This window comes from Trachemys scripta, chromosome 7, assembly GCF_013100865.1.
Source record: "Trachemys scripta elegans isolate TJP31775 chromosome 7, CAS_Tse_1.0, whole genome shotgun sequence".
NCBI lineage: Eukaryota > Metazoa > Chordata > Testudines > Emydidae > Trachemys > Trachemys scripta.
Window position 1 is genome coordinate 30445854 of NC_048304.1, and position 18603 is coordinate 30464456.

At 55.9% G+C, this 18603-nt stretch overlaps 3 protein-coding genes across 10 annotated transcripts in view; 1 reads left to right on the forward strand and 2 right to left on the reverse strand.

Annotated features, from left to right (window-relative positions):
• Nucleotides 1-114, reverse strand: part of DNAJC4 (DnaJ heat shock protein family (Hsp40) member C4) — a 74664-nt gene extending 74550 nt beyond the window's left edge. For 2 of the 3 annotated variants that reach the window (XM_034777616.1, XM_034777614.1), the window contains exon 1: nt 1-113. The gene's annotated coding sequence lies outside the window, so the exon portion shown is untranslated. The other variant, XM_034777615.1, reaches the window with a different exon arrangement.
• On the forward strand, nt 66-16499 carry LOC117880965 (uridine diphosphate glucose pyrophosphatase NUDT22-like). 6 transcript variants are annotated; one of them, XM_034777608.1, is made up of 13 exons: nt 66-192; nt 1698-1808; nt 3706-3827; nt 7730-8243; nt 8478-8585; nt 8663-8760; nt 9385-9478; nt 13291-13372; nt 14596-14765; nt 15074-15251; nt 15471-15527; nt 15748-15858; nt 16386-16499. In XM_034777608.1, exons 4-13 carry the CDS (start codon nt 7776-7778, stop codon nt 16406-16408), a joined length of 1389 nt encoding a protein of 462 aa, XP_034633499.1. In that variant the 5' UTR covers nt 66-192; nt 1698-1808; nt 3706-3827; nt 7730-7775; the 3' UTR covers nt 16409-16499. The 6 variants fall into 6 exon arrangements, with proteins under 6 accessions (XP_034633499.1, XP_034633498.1, XP_034633500.1 ...); XM_034777607.1 differs by lacking the exons at nt 66-192; nt 1698-1808; nt 3706-3827 and adding an exon at nt 6551-6658; XM_034777609.1 differs by lacking the exons at nt 66-192; nt 1698-1808; nt 3706-3827 and adding an exon at nt 6551-6658 and having other exon boundaries at nt 15077-15251.
• Nucleotides 16144-18603, reverse strand: part of FERMT3 (fermitin family member 3) — a 12476-nt gene continuing 10016 nt past the window's right edge. The window contains exon 15 of the mRNA XM_034777606.1: nt 16144-17251. Within this exon, the coding sequence (XP_034633497.1) occupies nt 17072-17251 (180 nt within the window). The 3' untranslated portion in view covers nt 16144-17071. The remainder of the gene's footprint in view (nt 17252-18603) is intronic.

Sequence of the window (18603 nt, forward strand, 5' to 3'; positions counted from 1 at the left end):
TCTGGGCCCCAGCCGCCATTTTCCGGCCTCCTCCGGCAGCAGCTGCAGCTGCCCGCCCCGCCCGTCGGGGAGCGGGGGGAGTGGTGACGGCCGGGCCCCGCCCCCAGCCCCAGCTACCGGGCGCCGTAGCGGAGGCGGGGTGGCGGAGCCCGGTGCGGCTCTGCGCTGCATCCTGGCACTAGGCCGGGACAGGTATGAGGCCAGGCCGCTGCCGGGGGCGAGGGTCTAGCTCCTGCCTCGCTCTGGGAGCCAGGACGCCTGGGTTCTGTCCCATCTCTGGGAGGCCAGTGGGGGCTGGGAGCCAGGACGCCTGGGTTCTGTCCCAGCTCTGGGAGGCCAGTGGGGGCTGGGAGCCAGGACGCCTGGGTTCTATCCCCAGCCAACCCATTGTAAGGCAGCACGAGCGTGTAAACCCGAGATCGGGCTCTTCTGATGCCTGCCGCCCAGCACGGGTGGGGGCTGGAACACAGACTTCAGCTCCCTGCCTGCGCTAACACATACGGTTCCCATGATCCCCAGTGCTGCCCTCATGCTTCTCTGGCCTGCTGAAGCCCTCCAACGCTCTCCCCTCAGCTGCTGCGATCGCTTCCACCTCGCCACCTTCATGCAGGATCCCCAGCACGGAACACACACTAGTGGCAACAGCTGTTAAATCAACCTCTGTTTCCCCACCAGGCCCCCTTCCCTGCGTGGCTGCTCCCCTTCACTCTTAGGGTTCACTGGGCAGCTGAGCACATCTTTGTTCCCCTGCGCTGCCCTGGCCTCAATGATGGTGAAGCAGCAATGGGCAGATGCCAGGCAATTCAGCTGCCTGCCTCTATGTGTAGCATGTAATGTAGATTACTCCCTTCTGACCCCCACAGTTAGCCAAAATTCAGGGTAACGCCAGTTAGGATTGAAGCTAGGCAACATTTTTCAGCCAAAACGTTGGGCCAAAAAATGCAGATTTGGGCTGACCGAAAAATGTTGTGAATTTGTGTCAAATTTGCCAAATTGTTTTGGTTTTAAAAAAATCCAAAATATTTTGTAATTTTTGAAAGGAAATATTTCAGTTTTTCCAGTTCAAAATGACTTGTCCTTTCAAAATTTACTTTGATTTTATTTAAACAAAATTCAGAGAACGCATAAAAAAGTTTGGAAACCAAATGGTTTGACGGAAACAGGATTTTTTTTTCCAGCTTTTTGATTCACTGCCAAATTTTAAAAACTTTCAGTTTGGGCCAACCCTAGTTTTCTTCAATTTTTCAGAATGGTCAGCAAACTGGAAAGACCCTGTCCCTCTGGTCTCCGTGGCTAGTGCGACTTTGCCCACAGTCACAATGTGCCTCTTTCAGGCAGCACTTAGCCCAAAAAGCTCTCACTCCCCCTGGGCTTTTCTCCCTGCTTCTCCGGGCTGAGCCCCTGGCTTTCTGATCCTTCTCGGCTTCTCTTTCTCATGCATACCTCGGCTAAAATGATACCCATCAAACACCTCTGCCCACACATGCACCTTGTTTTGGGCAGTGTGACATATGCCTGTGGTTGGGGTGGAGGCCCCTATTGTTTCATAGAGTTTTAAGGACAGAAGGGATCATCAGTCCTCCTGTACAGCACAGTCCACTTAGTTTTGCTCATTTATCCCATATTGAGCCCAATGACTTTAGTTTGACCAAAGCATTTCAGTCCTCCTCAGGAAACTAAACTGTTGTGTACTGCAGGCAAAGAACAGGAGAAACCAGGCGGCCACCCATGCGCGAGGCCCTGTGATGGCAGGGAATTGATGAGGTTGGACAGATGACCCCCGCTGGTGACCCATGCTACAGAGGAAGGTGAAAAAACACAAAGGTCCCTGCCAATCTGACTTGAGGGAAATTTCTTCCTGACCCTAAATCTGATGATCAGCTGGATCCCGAGCAAGCAGCCAGGCAGCTAGACAGAGGATTAACTGGATTCTGAACCACCTCAGAGCCTGGCCTACCCTCTCTGGTGTCCAGTCTCCAATCCCTGATGCTTCAGAGGAATGCAAAAAAAGCCAAACAAACCTAGAACAAACCAGGCCAATTGTGCGTTGGTGGCAAAATTCCTTTCTCACTCATTTCAGCCACCTGAAAAGGAGTGTAATTGTTTTTACATGTGTCCCAAATGAAGGGCAGTGTTTACACCCACTGGTTTGAACAATCTTTCACCTCACCCATAACAGTCGGAAACATGGGAATTGCCAGACTGAATCAGAGTCATGGCCCATTTAAATCCAATGTCCTGTCTCTGACAGAGACCAGAACCCAATGATTCAGAGGAAAGTGTGAGAATCCCACAGTGGGCAGATATGGAGTAATCTGCCTTCATGCAGGTTTGATCCAACCCCTAATAGAGACTGGCTTAAACCTTGACACACGAGTGTTTATGTCCCTTCCAATCCTATTGTAAAACTGTTCACTATGAGAACTCTGGAGGTTGTGGTGAGCCTTGCAAATGTCCCATTGCTCTTTGAAGTTCCTGGCTTCAATTTAAAACTAAACATCTTTGTTACTGCTTGAGTGATTGTAGCAGCTAGAGACCTCAGCTGAGACCATGGTCTTGTGGGTGCTGCACAGACCCTGACCGAGATCAAGCCCTTGTTGTGGTGGATGTGGCACAAAACCTGACTAAGATCAGGGCCCTTATTGTGCCAGATGCTTCATAGACCCAGGCCAACATTAGTGCCTTATTCTGCTGGGCACTGAACAGACACACGGTGAGAATCTGTTCATGCCCCAAAGAGTTTACAGTCTATATAGCCCAAAGGATGGATTTTTATCCCATTTTACAGATGGGGAAATGGAGGCACAGAGAGACTGAAGGGCTAGACCCAAAAAGGGACGTATGCATTGTTATGCTGAGTGTTGCAATGCCTAACTCTTAGGTGCCCTGCTGCCTAGTGGCATCCTGAGCCTTGAGTTGGGTATCCATGCACTATATGGGGAGAGTTAAGCGCTGAGGACAGGAATTCTCAGAAGCCAGCAAGATGAGCAGGGACCCACTTAAGTTAACCAGGAGTGAAGTGCACAGGAAAGTGGGGGGGAGCTTAGGGACCAGATTCACAAAGATGCGTAGGCACCTAACTCCCATTGAGCTGGGCCTCCACACACCTCCCTCTGCTTGGGATTCTCAGCCATGAATTCTCTTCTGGAGCCAGGCGCCTAAGCCAGGATATTCCTTTCTTGTATAAAAGCACAGAAACTCCATCATACCTAATAGCCCAGTGGTTAGGGTACACCCCTGGGATGAGGCAGGTTTGGGTTCCTGCTTCAAGAAATATGTAATTATTTATTCAAAGTGAAACAGCTTTAACAGAAGAGAATGGTGGAGAGAGACCCATCTGAGAGGACCCTAGAGCTTGGCTTGGCAGAGTGTATATATACATCTTCTGCTGCCTAATTCCTATATAAGTGTGACAGATAATATCCATGTTTATTTGTAAGCTTTTTTTAAATCAATGTAAGTGTTCACAGTTGTGGGAAATTATGGGTGGAGATCAGACAATGGGGGGGGGGTAGACAATAATTATGTAATGGCAATAGATGTTGGGTTTCAAAAAGTTACGGGTAAAACACCAATTGTCAACATCACATGTCCAAATATACCAAGTAAATATACTTAAATCAAACTCTGCTAAGTTCTCAAGCCGCATTTCTCTTACTTTGCCTGTCTGTACATTGCAGTTATCAATATAAATATGTTTGTCAGTTTGTGTGTGTAGGTGAAATTGATGTCTGGCCATATTTGCTGATCAAAATCTTGCCCTTCCAAGCCTACCTGTTGCCCAGTGTTCAGGGCGATCTGCTGGGTTGTGGGAGACCGAGCTGAAGGTGAGTATCGCACATTCCAGGCGTGTGCACTGACCACTGAGCTACTGGCTATTTTACACACACACTGCCTGATCGGTGTGCTCTGAGCACGCCTGCTGGATCGGAGTCTGCTCAGGGGAATGTCTAGTAAAGTTTGACAATCCCACTGCAGTTGAAGAACGGACAAGGGCTCTGAGCAGCTCAGTAGCTGTGGGGTGACATAAGGACTTAGTGGCTGTCTATGGAGTTAGGAGGCAGCTGAGTGGGGGTTTTGGGAAAGTTAGTGGCACTTAATTGTTGAACTTAGGCACCTACAGAGACAGACACCTGAGTCCCTTTGTGGATCTTGACCAAAATGATTTCTCCAGGGTCACACAGGTAGTTTGTGGCAGAGATGGATATTGAGCCCAAATGTCCTGTACCCCAATGCAGCACCTTAACCACACCACAGTCATTCCTCTCCTTTGCATTTGAAGTGGCCACATAGATAACTGATTTAATGGATGTGAAGGGCCTGCTCTGAGTTCCCAAGGGACCTGCCATGCCCAGTGTGTGCCCATTCAATGGCTGACATGAGGCAAAATGCCCAGGCAAAGCAGCTCAAAGCCAGCACAGGGATTCTAAGGGGGGAGGCAGTAGCTAAGCAGATCTGGGGCTCTGTGTCAGCTTCAATGGTGTTGTGGGAATGAGACCAGGAGGGGGGGCACAAGACCGTTGGCAACAATCCCCCTTTTGTCAGCACGGCTGCGATGACCTCATCCTGTTCCGGGGGACAATGCCCCCCGTGTTCCCTGGCCGGGGGCTCCCCGACAATGAGCCCAGTCAGGGCTGGCAAGCGGAAGTGACGCTGTGGGAGCCCCGTTGCCAGGGAAGCAGGGCAGCTATGCCCCACGGAGTGGGGGCGACAGGGAGAGCTGGCCCCCCACAATGTGACAGGGAGGTTAATAAATTCAGGGGGGAGAGGGCTGAGTTTTTTTGCCATTTGGGAGCTTTGAAGCTCTTATGGTCCATCCCCCCAGCCATGAACACACACCTGGAGGGAGAGTTAGCCCTGGAGGGGAACCACTTGCCCAGAGTTGCTGGCAATGCCAGGATTAGAACCTAGGAGTCCAGGGGTGTGTGTGTGGGGGGGTGGAGGGTAGGTCTCATGGTTGTGTGGCCCCGCCACCAAAGGAGGTGGAGGGAGTAGGGAGAATAGACGATGGACTCAGATGGGGCAGAGCTCCCACTTCCTCCCAGGATGGACATTTGGGGCAGGGTTTCACAGCCCTTGTCACTGTGCCCCCATGGCAAGGATGTGGCAGAAATATGTCCAGAATGCAGGATGACTCAAAGGGCCCCTTCCAACCACAAACCCCACTCCTCTCTTAGAGTGGGGATAAAATCCAGTGGTCCTCACTCCCATCCCCCCTGCTCTAGCCCACTGGACCACAGTCTAGGATACAACCTATGATCCCTGGCTCCCACTATCCCACCTCTGACCATAAGATACTTTTCTTTCCTAGGAGCTGGGTAGTCAAGACTCCTGGGTTCTCTCACCAGCACTGGGAGGAGAGGTGTGCATGTGCGCATGCGTGTGCACATGCAGGTCCCCTCCTCAGGTTTGCAATGGCTCCATTCATTAGAGATCTGCCCCAGAAAAGCCGTGTCTAATCTGATTTGTAATTGGTACTAATTAGCGTTAATCACAGTGGGAAACACAGACCGGGGACCTTGGCTGGGGATGGGGGATAGAATGGAGCTGCTAATGAGTGGAATAGAGTTGGAGAAGTTTGGCAAGTCCTGACTTCCCCCACCTCCTCTCCCAGACCTGGGAATAGAATCCAGGCACCCTGACTCTCAACTCCCCAGTTCTAACCCACCAGACCCCACCCCCTTCCCACAGTTCATTCACATCAGTGGTGCTCCATTGGCATGACAAGCATTGCCAAACATGTACGATAAACTCAGATGCCTCTGATTTCTACCAGGGGGTGGAACAACCCTGCCTGCAAGGGAGAGGGTCACACACTGCATATTTTGGCTCCATGCCCATGTCACTCCTGCCCATTGGAATCCCCTGGTGACTGAAATGCTTCTCAAAAAGTGGTGTGGGAGGAGCTGTCTGGGAGCTCGAGCCATCTAGCCAGATGCTGGAGATATAGGGTGGAATGGGCAGGGAGCTTGAACCACCCAGCTGGGCACAGAGCCATCAGGCAACACAGCTGGCAGGGGGCTAGAGCCACCCAGCCTGATACTGGAGCCATGGGGCAGCACAGCCGGCAGGGGACTAGAGCCGCCCAGCCCGATACTGGAGCCACGGGGCGGCACAGCCGGCAGGGGGCTAGAGCCACCCAGACAGATACCAAAGCCACAGGGCGGCACAGCCGGCAGGGGACTAGAGCTACCCAGCCTGATACCGGAGCCAAGGGGCAGTACTGCTGGCAGGGGACTAGATCCACCCAGCCCGATACTGGAGCCATGGGGCAGCACAGCCAGCAGAGGACTAGAGCCACCCAGCCCGATACTGGAGCCACGGGGCGGCACAGCCGGCAGGGGACTAGAGCTACCCAGCCTGATACCGGAGCCAAGGGGCAGTACTGCTGGCAGGGGACTAGATCCACCCAGCCCGATACTGGAGCCATGGGGCAGCACAGCCGGCAGAGGACTAGATCCACCCAGCCAGATACTGGAGCCATGGGGCGGCACAACCGGCAGGGGACTAGAGCCGCCCAGCCCGATACCGGAGCCATGGGGCGGCACAGCCGGCAGGGGGGGCTAGAGTTACCCTGAACCAATCAGCGCGGCCGCAGGCAGCCGCTGACTTCCGGGAAGGGGGCGGCTGGGGCCGGGCCATGGAGCTGGAGCTGGAGGTAGCGAATCTGGCGCTGAGCCCGGCGCGGGGCTGGGGAGCGGAGCGCTCGGGGGCTCCCGCGCAGGGGCCGGGCTGTGCCGTGGGGTGAATGGCCCCACAAGGTGCCCCGGGCAGGCTGCCCTGCAGGGCTGGGATTAGCCGGCTGCAGCCCCGTCCCCTGTGCTCCTTGCCCCCGGGGAGGCGGGAGCTGTGCGCGTGTCCGGTTCATTGGCAGCCAGGAGAATAGAGATGGGGAGGGGGGTTCATGGCTCCCAGCCCCCAGCTCTATCCGCTAGACCCCACTCCCCTCCCAGAGCTGGGGAGAGAACCCAGGTGTCCTGGCTCCCACCTGCACACCCCTGCTCTCATCAGTACAGCTCTATATGTGTGTGGAGTTTAACTAGCAGCTTTGGGGTATTGCCCCTAATAACCCCACCCACCCCTAAGAACCCCTTCCGCGGTCAGAGGGGATGGCATGAGCCTGCAGCGCTGCCCCTCTAGGAAGTGGCTGAAGCTCAATCCCCACCCTAAACCCCTCCATGCACCGGGCAGCCTTGGGGCACATGCGTCCTGGGGGCGAGGGGGTTCTCATGGGGATGGGGGAGGTGTGCAGTGCCCATGCAGCCAGCTCTCCAGGCCAGTAGGGGATGGCATGTGGGGACCATACGGCCAGCTCTCTGGGGCAGTGGGGAGAGGTGTTTGGTGCCCATGGAGCCCTCTCTCTGGGGCAGTGGGAGGCAGATCTCTGGGTGAATGGGGGAGGCTTAGTGCTCCTGGGGCCAGGTCTCTCTGGCAGTAGAGGAAGGGGGGCGGTCATCCATGGGCCTGGATCTCCTGGGCAGTAAGGGGGTGTGCAGTGCCCATGGGGTCTGTTCTCTGGGGCAGTGTGGGGAGGTACAGCGTTTGTGGGGCAATCAGGAGCATCTGGTGTCCATGGGACCAGCTCTTGGGGGAGGGATGCAGTGCCCATGGAACCAGCTCTTTAGGGCAGTGGGGGGCCTTGGTACCCTTGGGTTTGGCTCTCCAGGGTGTGTGTGAGGGGGTGGTAGCCTGGCATAGAAACTGAGTGATCCCCATCTTTTCCTCCCAGATGCCCTGAGCCTGGTGTCCGGGGCTGGGAGGCACAGGGAAGCACCATGGACCCTGAGATCTCCATCATGCTGCAGTGTCCGTCTCCCAAGGGCCTGGCAGAAACAGAGGTGCGGGCTGAGCTCTCCCCAGCATACGACCGGCGCCAGCTGCCCGGGGGCCAGGCCTGGATCGACGCTGTCTGGGAGGCCCGGTGCCGCCGCAGCCCCTGGCTTTTCAACGGCTCCAAATTCCGGCTGCATTCAGCCCAGCTGGATGGGGGCTCCCTGACCTTTCGTCTGGGCCTCACCTGCTACAAGGACTTTCTGGGTACCAACCGGGCTGGCATGGCCAGGCACCTCCAGCAGCAGGGGCGGCAGGACTTTGGGGACAGCCAGGCCTACCTGGCGGAGCCGCTGGGAGTGGGCGCCATGGTGCATACCACTGATGACTGCTTCGTCTTCCTACGGCGCAGCCTGAAGGTGGGCGAGGCGCCTGGCCTCGTAGACATCCCCGGGGGGCATCCTGAGCCACAGGTGGGTTCACCCAGCACCCCTAGAATGGAAAGGCCCCAGATCCCATTCCCCACCCCCTGAGTCAGCCAGTTCTCCCTCACCCTGGGAAACCTTAACTCCCACCGCCTGCCCCCATTGCACATCTCCTGGACTCCCTGTAAGTGTAGGAATGTTTTTTCCCTGGCATCCACCTCCCTTGCTGTGTTCCACTCCAGAGGTGCATTTCCTGACCCTGGGCTCCTTCCTCTGCTGCAGGCTGTGGTGGGGGATGTCCCAGAAGAATCCATCCGTTTGCAGGATCTCCCCAGACAGATGGTTGTCAAGGAGATCTTCAACTCCATCCTGCGGGAGATCCGAGATGAGGTGAGAGATGTGGGGTATTGGCTGTTGGTGTCTCTGTGCTCTGCTGCCCCTCATTAACCCGCCTCCCTGCTCCATAGGTCAACCTGCCACTGCCCACCCTAAGCCAGCCAGTGCTGCTGGGCATCGCTCGGAACCAGACCAGCGCAGGTCGGGCCAGCGCTGAGTTCTATGTCAGGTAATGGGGCTAATTCAGTGCACAGAGAGGCCAGGAGGGCTATGCTAGGCACAGGGAGAGCTCAGGAGGCAGAGGTCCACTTTGGTGGATCTGGCTCAGGCACTGTTGATTCAATTGGTGGCTTATACCCATGTCCTGACTGTTTGGATCTAGAAGCTAGAGGAACCCTGAACTGGTGATAGATCCAATCAGCAATTGGGGTGCAACCTCTCTCCACATCCTGGGGCCCTGGCTTCCTCTACCATATTCTCCCCACCCCCAGCCAAAATAAACATACTAGCATGGCGCCAAGATTGGGACCTCACATTGTGCCAGGCGCTGCACAGACACACAGTGAGACAGTCCTTGCCCTGAGGAGCTTGCAGTCTAACTAGACAGAAGAAAGATCGTTATCCCCATTTTAAAGATGGGGAAATTGAGGCACATAGCAGGGATGCAACTTGTCCAAAGTGTCTGAGAGTCGGTGGCAGAGCTAGGAACAGAACCCAGGTGTCCTGAGCTCTTACCACAAGGCCAGGCTTCAACTTCGCTGCACAAAGGGACAGAGAATAAACAGGTGCAGCTGCCATTGGGCCTCAGGTCCGGTTGTCTCTGTTCTGCTAATGGAGCCACCCCATGTCCCAGGTGCAGTCTGACGTTGGAGCAGGTGAAGCAGAGATATGAGATCGGGGGGCCTGAAGCTCAGGAATCCACCGGCATCATCTTTATCAAGAGAGAGGTAAGGGGAGGCACAGCCTGGCAGATGGGAATAGAACCCAGGAGTCCTGACTCCCAGTCCCCCTGCTCTAATCCACTGGACCCCATTCCCCTCTTAGACCTGGGAATTGAACCCAGGAGTCCTGGGGGAGTCCCGGCTCTCCTAGCTCCCGTGGTCGATAAGGGTCACAAATGAGCTCTGGGTGATGCCGGCAGGTACCCTGCCTCCCTGCTCCCTGGCACTGATCCCGTGGTGTCCCTGTGCTTCCCCTGCAGGACGTCCTGACTCTGGAGCAGACCGGAGGGATGTGGAGGGAGCTGTGCCCATCTGCCAAGGGGGCTGTCAGACTCTACACCCTGGTTCAGGGTGGGGGGCAGTGACAGGAAGGGGACTGACCTCCCCGGGCCGCCATGGGGGCTTCTCTGTGCCAAACTGAGCATCGACAGACCCTGCAAGCTCTCTACACATGCCAGCCCTATGTCATGGAGCCAGCAGGAGGGGGATCACTGCAGGACCGGACTCTCCAGGGGCAGGGCCCAGTTCTGGCTGTTTTAGCCATGGCTGTTGAGAACCCATCTCCCAATAAAGAACTTATTCTTTGACAGCAGTGGCAGGTGCTAAGCCTCTGGCATGATCCCATTTCCCAGAATGCACTGGGCTGGCCCAACCCTGAAGGAGGCAGCAGCACTTCCCCATAGCCTCCTATCTGGATGATCTCGGCCAGCTGCCATCAGAGCTGAAGTGTGTGTGTGTGTGTGTGTGTGTTGAGGGGGGACGACTGGCTAGCCCAGGGGAGTGTGGAATGGGATTTGGGGCCTTTCCCCTCTAGGGGGCACTGGCTGGGGGATAGGATACACTTTAGCCCCTTTCCCAAGGGCTACATGAGCTCTAAGGGAATCCCAATCCCCAGAGGGGGGCTGGTGCACCCCGGAGACTCTGATGGTTCCCCCAGCTCTCTGGTCTGCATTGTCCAGTCTTACCATGCAGCAACCCCTCAGCTGGCCCTCTTGCCCCAGGACTGGATATAGCACTAGTCTCTCATGATGATAATACAAAAGCCTCTGCCCTATCTCCCCTCTCAGAGCCAGGGAGAGAAACTAGGAGTCCTGACTCCCAACCCCATGTTCTAACCACTGGACCACACACACCCCGCTCAGGTAGAGAAGGATCAAAATTCCTGGGGCCAGTGGGGAGTGGGGTCTAGTGGTTAGATCTGTGCAGGGTCTTTCCCCAGTCACAGCTGGGCAGTGGATGGGGTTGTCCCTGCACACCTATGACATCACATTAATGGCTGGAGGCGTCAGCCATAGGCGTCCTGGGATGCTGGGGCCCCGGAGACATTAATCCTGGTCTCGGCCGGCCCAAGGGCAGCTCAGCCCCTAATCGGCTCAAGGAGGGGTGAATGGCTAGTTTGATGGTGAGGCCTGGAATCCTGGCTCGTTAATTGTGTTCGAGCTGCCAATAAGCTGGATAATCGGAGCTGAGTGGGAGGAACGGCTAAAGCCTTGAGATGCGGCCTTCTCTCGTGCCATCCCAGCCTAGGATCGCTCCTGTGGGAGCCTGTGGACTATGCATGGATCCTTCCCACCAACCCCATCTGTCCTGAGTTCCCTCGGCCTTCTCCCCATAAATTGCATTAATCTGCCATGCCCCAACCCTGGGAGAAACTGAGGGACAGAGAAGGTGATGGATGTACCTGATATCACACAGCGAGGTGGTAAAGTCAGGAATAGAACCTACACGTCCTGATGCCCAGCTCCGCTGCTGTAACCACTAGGATGCCCTCCCTACCCAGAGCAGATAGTAAACTATTATTATTATTATCATCATATTCTTTGCAACTGCCTTGGCTGGTGGAATGAACTAGGCCAAGGGTGTGTGAGTCAGGGCCTCCCCCAGCCGTCCATATCAGTGGGTGGTGCTGGGGAAAGGGCTCTGTGCAGCAAGGAGGTGAAAGGTGACTCCAGGAGCACAAGCCCTGGGCTGACACGAGGTGCTGCCACAAGCCAACCTGACTCACTGAGTCACCTCCTGCTGGCCAGGGGCTGCTGTCATGGCCTCAGCTCCTGCTCCCCCCCAACATTAACCCCTAGACCTCACTCCCCGCCCCGTGCTGAGGATAGAACCCAGGAGTCCTGACTCCCAGTCCCTGCCCAGGGAGTGGATTGCACAGTGTGGGGGTACCTCACCCTTAGCCTCAGTTTACCTGTTCTTAATTTCACCCCATTTTTTCCCCATTTCCCCCACAACACCCTCCTTTCCTGCCCTTTCCCGTCTCCCACTGCCCCAGCTTATGGTGGGGCTGGCATCTGGGATGCTTCCTTCTGCAGCGGAGCCTTGGCCCTTCAAACCCCCTTTTCAAACAGGAGACCTGGCAGCCAGAGCTGGAGCTGCCTGCAAAGTGGATGTGGGGCGCCACCGTGTGTGGCCAGGCAGCACTGCTGGGCCTGCTGCAGGGTCCAGACCCAGCCCAGAGTAGAGAGGAAAAGGGGATGGACAGAGAGACAGTGGTGGAGGGGGATGGATGGATGGGTGGGTAAGGGGATAGACAGACAGGCAGGCAGATGGGGAGAGTGACCCGAAGAAGAGCCCTGTGAAAGCTTGTCTATTTCAGCAAGGGAAGTTGGTCTACTAAGCGCTATTACCCCACATGCCCTGTTTGGCTGAGATAGGTGGGCCTGGGGCTAGACAGACAGTCATAGGCAGGGATGGAAGATGAACCCTGCTTCTAGGAACCTCCGCCCCCCCCCCCATTATTCCACATTTGCCCAGTAGGGGGAGCCTCCCCCCCGCTCCCGGCAAGTGCCACTGGCGCATGCAGGAGCTGGAATACCGGGCTAGATGGGCTCCCACTGCTGGCCAGTTCTACCTGAAAGACTACAACCCCCAGAGGCCTTTGCGGCCCCAAAGCTGGGCCTCCAGGTCACGTACTTGCCCATGATGCTTGGTGGGTGGGGCTGGAGCCGTTGAGTTCAGTTTGCAGCTGTGGTTACTGGGAGACTGGCAGTCTGGTCTGGAACTGGGTAACTGCCCCCAGGCAAGGGGCCGCTGAGAAAGAGGAGGAAGGGAGCGAGAGAGCTGGGGAGTGGGATTGGTGGGGGAGGGGCTCTGGGGGAGGGGGCAGGAGAGTGGGATTGGTGGGGAGGGGGTTCTGGGAACAGGAGGAGGCAGGAGAGTGGGATTGGTGGGGAGGGGGTTCTGGGAACAGGAGGAGACAGGAGAGTGGGATTGGTGGGGAGGGGTTCTGGGAACAGGGTAACTGCCTGGGGGCACTCTAGGGAGGCTGAGGCTGTACAGAGCACAGGAGCAGGGTGGGAATGACTAGTATGGATCCAGGGGGGGCAGAATCTCAGCAGCCTCTCCCTAGGGCTCTTGGGAGAGGGAGCCGGAAGTCTGGGAGTCGAAAGAGGCAGCAGAACCAGGTTAGAGCCAGTCACAATCTCCCCTGCCCCTGACTCTAAACCCCAGTCAGTCTTCTCCCATGGCTAAGCTGGTGACACCTGTCTCCATGGCCAGACTTCTTGCAGGGGTTCCCCCCTCCAGTTCAGGCTTGGTTGGGTGGGGCCGGCAAGAGATGACAGGAACCCCTCCCTAGGAGTGAGTTGGGAATAGAACCCAGGAGTCCTGGCTCCCAGCCCCCTTACTGTAACCCATTAGACCCCTCATCTAACAGAGTTGGAAATAGAACCCAGGAGTCCTAGTTCCCAGTGGCTCATTCAGCCCTTTCTACTGAGGCTGTTAGGGGGAGGGGGAGGAGTTATGTGGGGTTCCCTCTGGGATGAGTCCCCCTCCCCTCCCACTCTCTCCATTCTCTGTCCCCATCTCTCTTTCAGAACCCGGATGTCCGTCTGTCCAAAGCCTTGTCCTATGTTTTGCGTCATGGAGCAGCCCAGCTGGGGCTGGAGATGGGTGCTGGTAAGTGCACCCATACTCCCACGCATCTGTTCCCCCTGGCCCTGCAGGCAAGCTTCAGGACAGCATCTCTCCTATGGAGAGAAAGCTACTGAACCCCAGCAGAAAGGGCTGAGACAGGGGACCCTCTGCTTAGGTTCAACCCCCCATAGCTGACATGGGATCCCTGGCTCTCCTACCTGCCCCTGGGGCCTGAAAGTTCAGGGGGTCATCATAGGGGGCACTTGGTATTGGTGCATGTGTTTCCTGTTCCCAGAGAGGTGGTGGGAGAGAGAGCATAGAGAAGGAGACTAGGGCTGGGCCTGCGATACACAGACTCATTGCACTAAACAGCCCAGCCCCCTGCTCCAGAGGCTGTGTGCCCCCGCAGGTTATTGGGGACAGGGGTGTGCTGACATGAACTGGCCTGCCCTCTGCTGGAGGGCCCATGGATGGGCACTGCCCCAGGACACCGGGATTCTTCAGCCCCTTAGTGCCCTGGGTTGGGTGTGAGGAGAGCCGGAAGGGGTAGGGCATCTTGTGGAGGCCAAGCTGGTCTTTTCCCTCAACCACGCCCAGTGGATTGCAGAGGGAGATGATGGGGTTAGATGGACCTTGGCATAGTTGGGGCGGGAGATGAGGTAGATCAGATCAGATCAGGGGAGGGATGGGTTAGAGCATGTGAGGACAGGTTAGGTCTAGGCCTTACCAGTGAAGGTTGGAGGGATGAGTAGGAGCTGCAAGGGGGTGTCAGTCTCGGCCGCACTGGTTGGGGGTGCAAAGGGGGTTTAGATCTTGGCCTAGCCAGTTGTGCGGGAATGGGATAGGGCATGCAAGGAGGGGCAGATCTCACCTTCGCTGGTTGGGGGAACAATGGTGTAGGTGTGGGGGTGTTGTGCAAGGAGGGAGGATGAGGTAGGGCATGCGGAGGGCAGGTCTCACCCTCGCTGATTGTGGGGACAGGGAGGATGTGACAGGATGAATGGGGCAGGGGGGTTGGGGTGTGGGGATGGGGACAGGGTAAGCAAGGGGGGCAGGTCTCTGCCTAGCCCCTCGAGGTGTGGAAATGGGGCAAGTCTCAGCCTAGCCCATTGTGGGGGTGGGAGAGGATAAGTGAGGGGGCGGGCAGCAGGTCTCGGCCTAGCCCATTGGGGTGTGGGGAAGGGCCAGGTTTCAGCCTAGCCCATCAGAGTGCGTGGAGGGGGTAGGTCTCTGCCTAGCTGGTCTTATCTGTCTCCCCTCCCTAGATGGGTTCGTAGACGTGGCTGCCCTGCTGAGCCTGCCCCGCTTTGGGGGTGTCTCTGTGGCCGATGTGCGACACGTCGTGGAGACTAACGAGAAGCGCCGCTTTGCCCTGCGCTCCCACCCTAGTGACGGGCGCTTGCAGATCCGTGCCAACCAGGGGCACTCACTGCAGGTGCTGGGGGAGGGGTGGTGGGTAGCAGAGAGGGACCCCTCTTCTGGGGAAGCGTGGGGGGAACTGAGTGGAGTGGGCAGTGGGAATCCTACAACCTGGGGTCCCAGAGCACGCGGGATGGGTCAGAGCAGGATCCTCATTCTCCCAGGATGAGGAGTCAGGGGGAAGGACAGGAACGTTGCTTCAGGGGATGGGGGGCAGGGGCACCTTGGACATAAGAAGGGGCAAGAGAATGGGGGCTAAGGGGAGCACAAAAAGGGACTCTAGGCCAGAAGCACCATTGTGATATCCCTGCAATCCCTCACTAGCAGGTGTCAGAGCTAGAGCTGATCCCACTGCTGGAGCCCACAGCCCTACCCCAGACCATGGCCCATGGCACTTACCTGCGGCACTGGCCGGCCATCTGCCAGGGGGGCCTTTCCCGCATGGGGCGCAACCATATCCACCTAGCACCTGGGCTGCCCGGGGATGGACAAGTCCTCAGCGGTGAGTGTGCATGTTGTACTGGGGAGAGAACCCAGGAGTCCTGCCCCCCTGTCCCTGGTGCAGTAGTGGGGAGCTTTCTTTGGGGATGGAGGGGCTATGATCCCGAGGGACACTGGTGGTTCTGTGTACAAAGCCCAGTCAGCTGGGGGGATGTGGGTGGGTCTAGGAGTTGCTCCCCATAGCCCGCTTTTGACCACCTCTTTGACTATTGATCCACAGGGATGAGGCAGGACTGTGATGTGGCTATAGTGATTAATGGGCCCCAGGCGCTGGCAGGTGAGTAAGGGGAGTGGGGTGGGGGTGAGAGTCTCTGGTGGAAACCAAGAAGTTTCCTTAACCCTTCCAACTGAGGCACCTATCTTCTCAGCAGCAGAACCCAGGAGTCCTGGCTCCCAGCCCCCTCCTCTAACCACTCAACCCCAGTCCCCGCCCTGAGTGGAGGATAGACCCCAGGTGTCCTGGTTCCCATGACCCTGTGTGTTGCTTCCCCCTGCAGATGGGATCAAGTTCTATCGCTCAGCTAATGGTGTCATCCTCACACCAGGTGATGCCGAAGGCCTCCTGCCTCCCCAGTACTTCCAGAGAGTCCTGCAGCTCCGGCCTGACAGTAAGAGTCTCCCCCACCCTGCCTCCTACCTTCTGGGGGGGCTTGGCACTGGGGGTAGGACAGTCTCTGACCATTCCATCACCCCATGAGCCCCACCCACTAGAAAGAGGGGAAGGGACTTGTCCAAAGTCATATAGCAAGTGAGGAGTAGGACCCAGCAGTCCTGACTCCCACTCCCCCTGCTCTAACCCACTAATTTCCATTCCCCTTCCCACATTGGGGATAGAACCTTGGAGTCCGGGGAGCAATTCCCACCCTTCCACAGAGTCACAGACCTGCCCAACATAGTGAGAGCTTGGTTTATTACTCTGTGTTTGCAGTCCCAGCCGACATGCCTGGCTGGCAACTCGTGGCAGAATCCAAGTAGCCGTGGCTTTGATCCTCTCCCAGGGAGTGGCAGAGAAGTGTCCATGGGCCGGTGTGGGGTGGAGGGTCCTGTCATTCCCTGGCATGGTTGGCGAGGGCAGGTGGGTACAGGAAAGCCAGCTGCTGCCAACACCTTTCTGTATTATTCTTCTCTCTTTCAGGGCATCTGCTACCCCTCAAGTGACCCCCACAGGGCCGAGCCGGCTCCAGGGTCATGACATGGAGGAGAACCAGGGCAGGAGAGAGCAGTGTAAAATAACATCCCTATTGTTCCATCTGCTGCAGCCTCTTTAACCATCTCTCTGCTGGATTTGCCGCACTCCCCGCCTCCCCCCGAACACACACACACACACACACACACTGCTGGGGTAGGGGGTGCTGGCTGGGGACCTGTATTCCCCTTTCCATAGAGGACATGCAGGAGTGCTGGGGTGGTAGGGGACACGAGAAGGGATGGGTGGATTAAGGGGTGGCTTGGGCTGGAGTTGTGTAGGCCATTGAGGGGTGGTGTTGGGGCCTTGTGTGTAGGAAATTTGAGGGGGGTAGGTGTTGGGGTGGCTGGGTTGGTTAGCTGGGTGTGTATGGAAACGTGGAGGCTGGGGTTTTAGTGCATGGGTGAGGGGCTTGGGAATGTGTGTGTAGGGATTGGTGGGCTGGTTAAGTTCTGTATGGGGAGGAGGGTGGGTGTGTTGGGGATAGGAGGGTAGGTGGTTGTGATGGGTGGGTGAGGGGTCCATTGTACAGATGGCTGCTCCCTCCCTGTAGGTGGGGCCAATGTTGGCCCCAGCTCTCCCCCCTCCCTGTTGCCCCCTGGTACCCAGCAGGAGATGGGAGCAGTGCTGAGTGCTCACAGGGCCTCGTGGCCCCCTGTCAGCTTGTAGAAAAGCTCCTCGTCGAGGCCCCGGCCCTTGTCGGTGGAGCGGGTGGACAGGAAGATGTACCCCCCGATGTACTCATGCACGATATTGCACCCGGCCGACACGCTGCTGAATGCCACATTGATGTGCTCATCAAATTCAATCGCCACCTGGGAGAGAGGACGGTAGTGAGGGGCTGGTTGGGGAAAAGAACACAGGAGTCCTGGCTCCCACCTTTTAGTGTTGTTAGGAAGTGGGGAACCTTTTGGGGAAGAAGTAGCTTGTACCAGGGGAGAATGGACTCCACCTTAACCAAAATGGAACCAGACTACTAGCATGCAAAATTAAAAAGGCTGTAGAGGAGTTTTTAAACCAAGAGCTGGGGGTAAGCAGACAGGTGTGGAGGAGCATATGGCTCAGCAGCGACATTCCTTAGGGATGAATTTATTCAAGGGCAAACTCAGTATCTTAAGATGGAGGATAGGAAAGAAGTTGGTAAAGTACAGATAGGAGCTAGTAAGGAACGGTCAAACATACGACTCTCATTTAAACATAACACATGAAGGCAAGCAACTAAATATTGAGAAAATGTACAAGGGCTTACATACTAATGCTAGAAGGCTAAATACTAAGATGGGTGAACTCGAGTGCCTGGCATTAAATGAGGATATTGGTATAATAGACATTACAGAAACTTGGTGAAATGAGGCTAATCAATGGGACATGGTAATACGAAGGTATGAAATATATAGGAATGACAGTAGGTCATGCTGGTGGGGGTGAGGTGGCACTACATGTTTTAAAAAAATAAAAATAAAAGGGAAAACCTTCAATGAATCAAACTACTGTAAAATTTCTCTGGGTAGAAATTCCAAGCTTGAATAATAAGAGGATTGCAGTAGGAATATACTACTGACCACGAGAGTGACCGTGATTGTGAAATGCTAATGGAGGCTTCAGGGGCTACAAAACCAGAAATCACAGTAGTAATGGGTGATTTCAACTATCCTCATATTGACTGGGTAAATGTCACCTAAGAATGGGGATGCAGAGATGACTCTCCCCCTCCCCCCCGTAAATGGCTGCTTCCTGGTGCACCTAGTCTTGTAACCCACAAGGGGAGAGGCCGTTCTTGAACTATGTAGCAATATTGCTGAAAAGGATGCAAGGATCACAATGGATCACACATTGAATGTGAGTCAGCAGCTGCAGAAATGGCTAATATTCTGGGGTGTCGCAAGAGTGTTGCATGTAAGATATGGGAAATAATTGTCCTTCTCTACTTGGCACTGAGGAGGCCTCAGCTGCAGTACTGTGCCCAGTTCTTGGCAGTACATTTTAGGAAAGATGGGAACAAACTGGAGAGAGTCCAGAGCAGAGCTACGGAAATGCTAAAAGGTTTAGAAACCCTGACCTAGGAGGAAAGGTTAAAAACACTGGGCTTGTTTAGTTATGAGAAAAGAAGACAGAGGGGACCTGCTAATAGTCTTCCAATATGCTAAAGGCTACTACAAAGAGAATG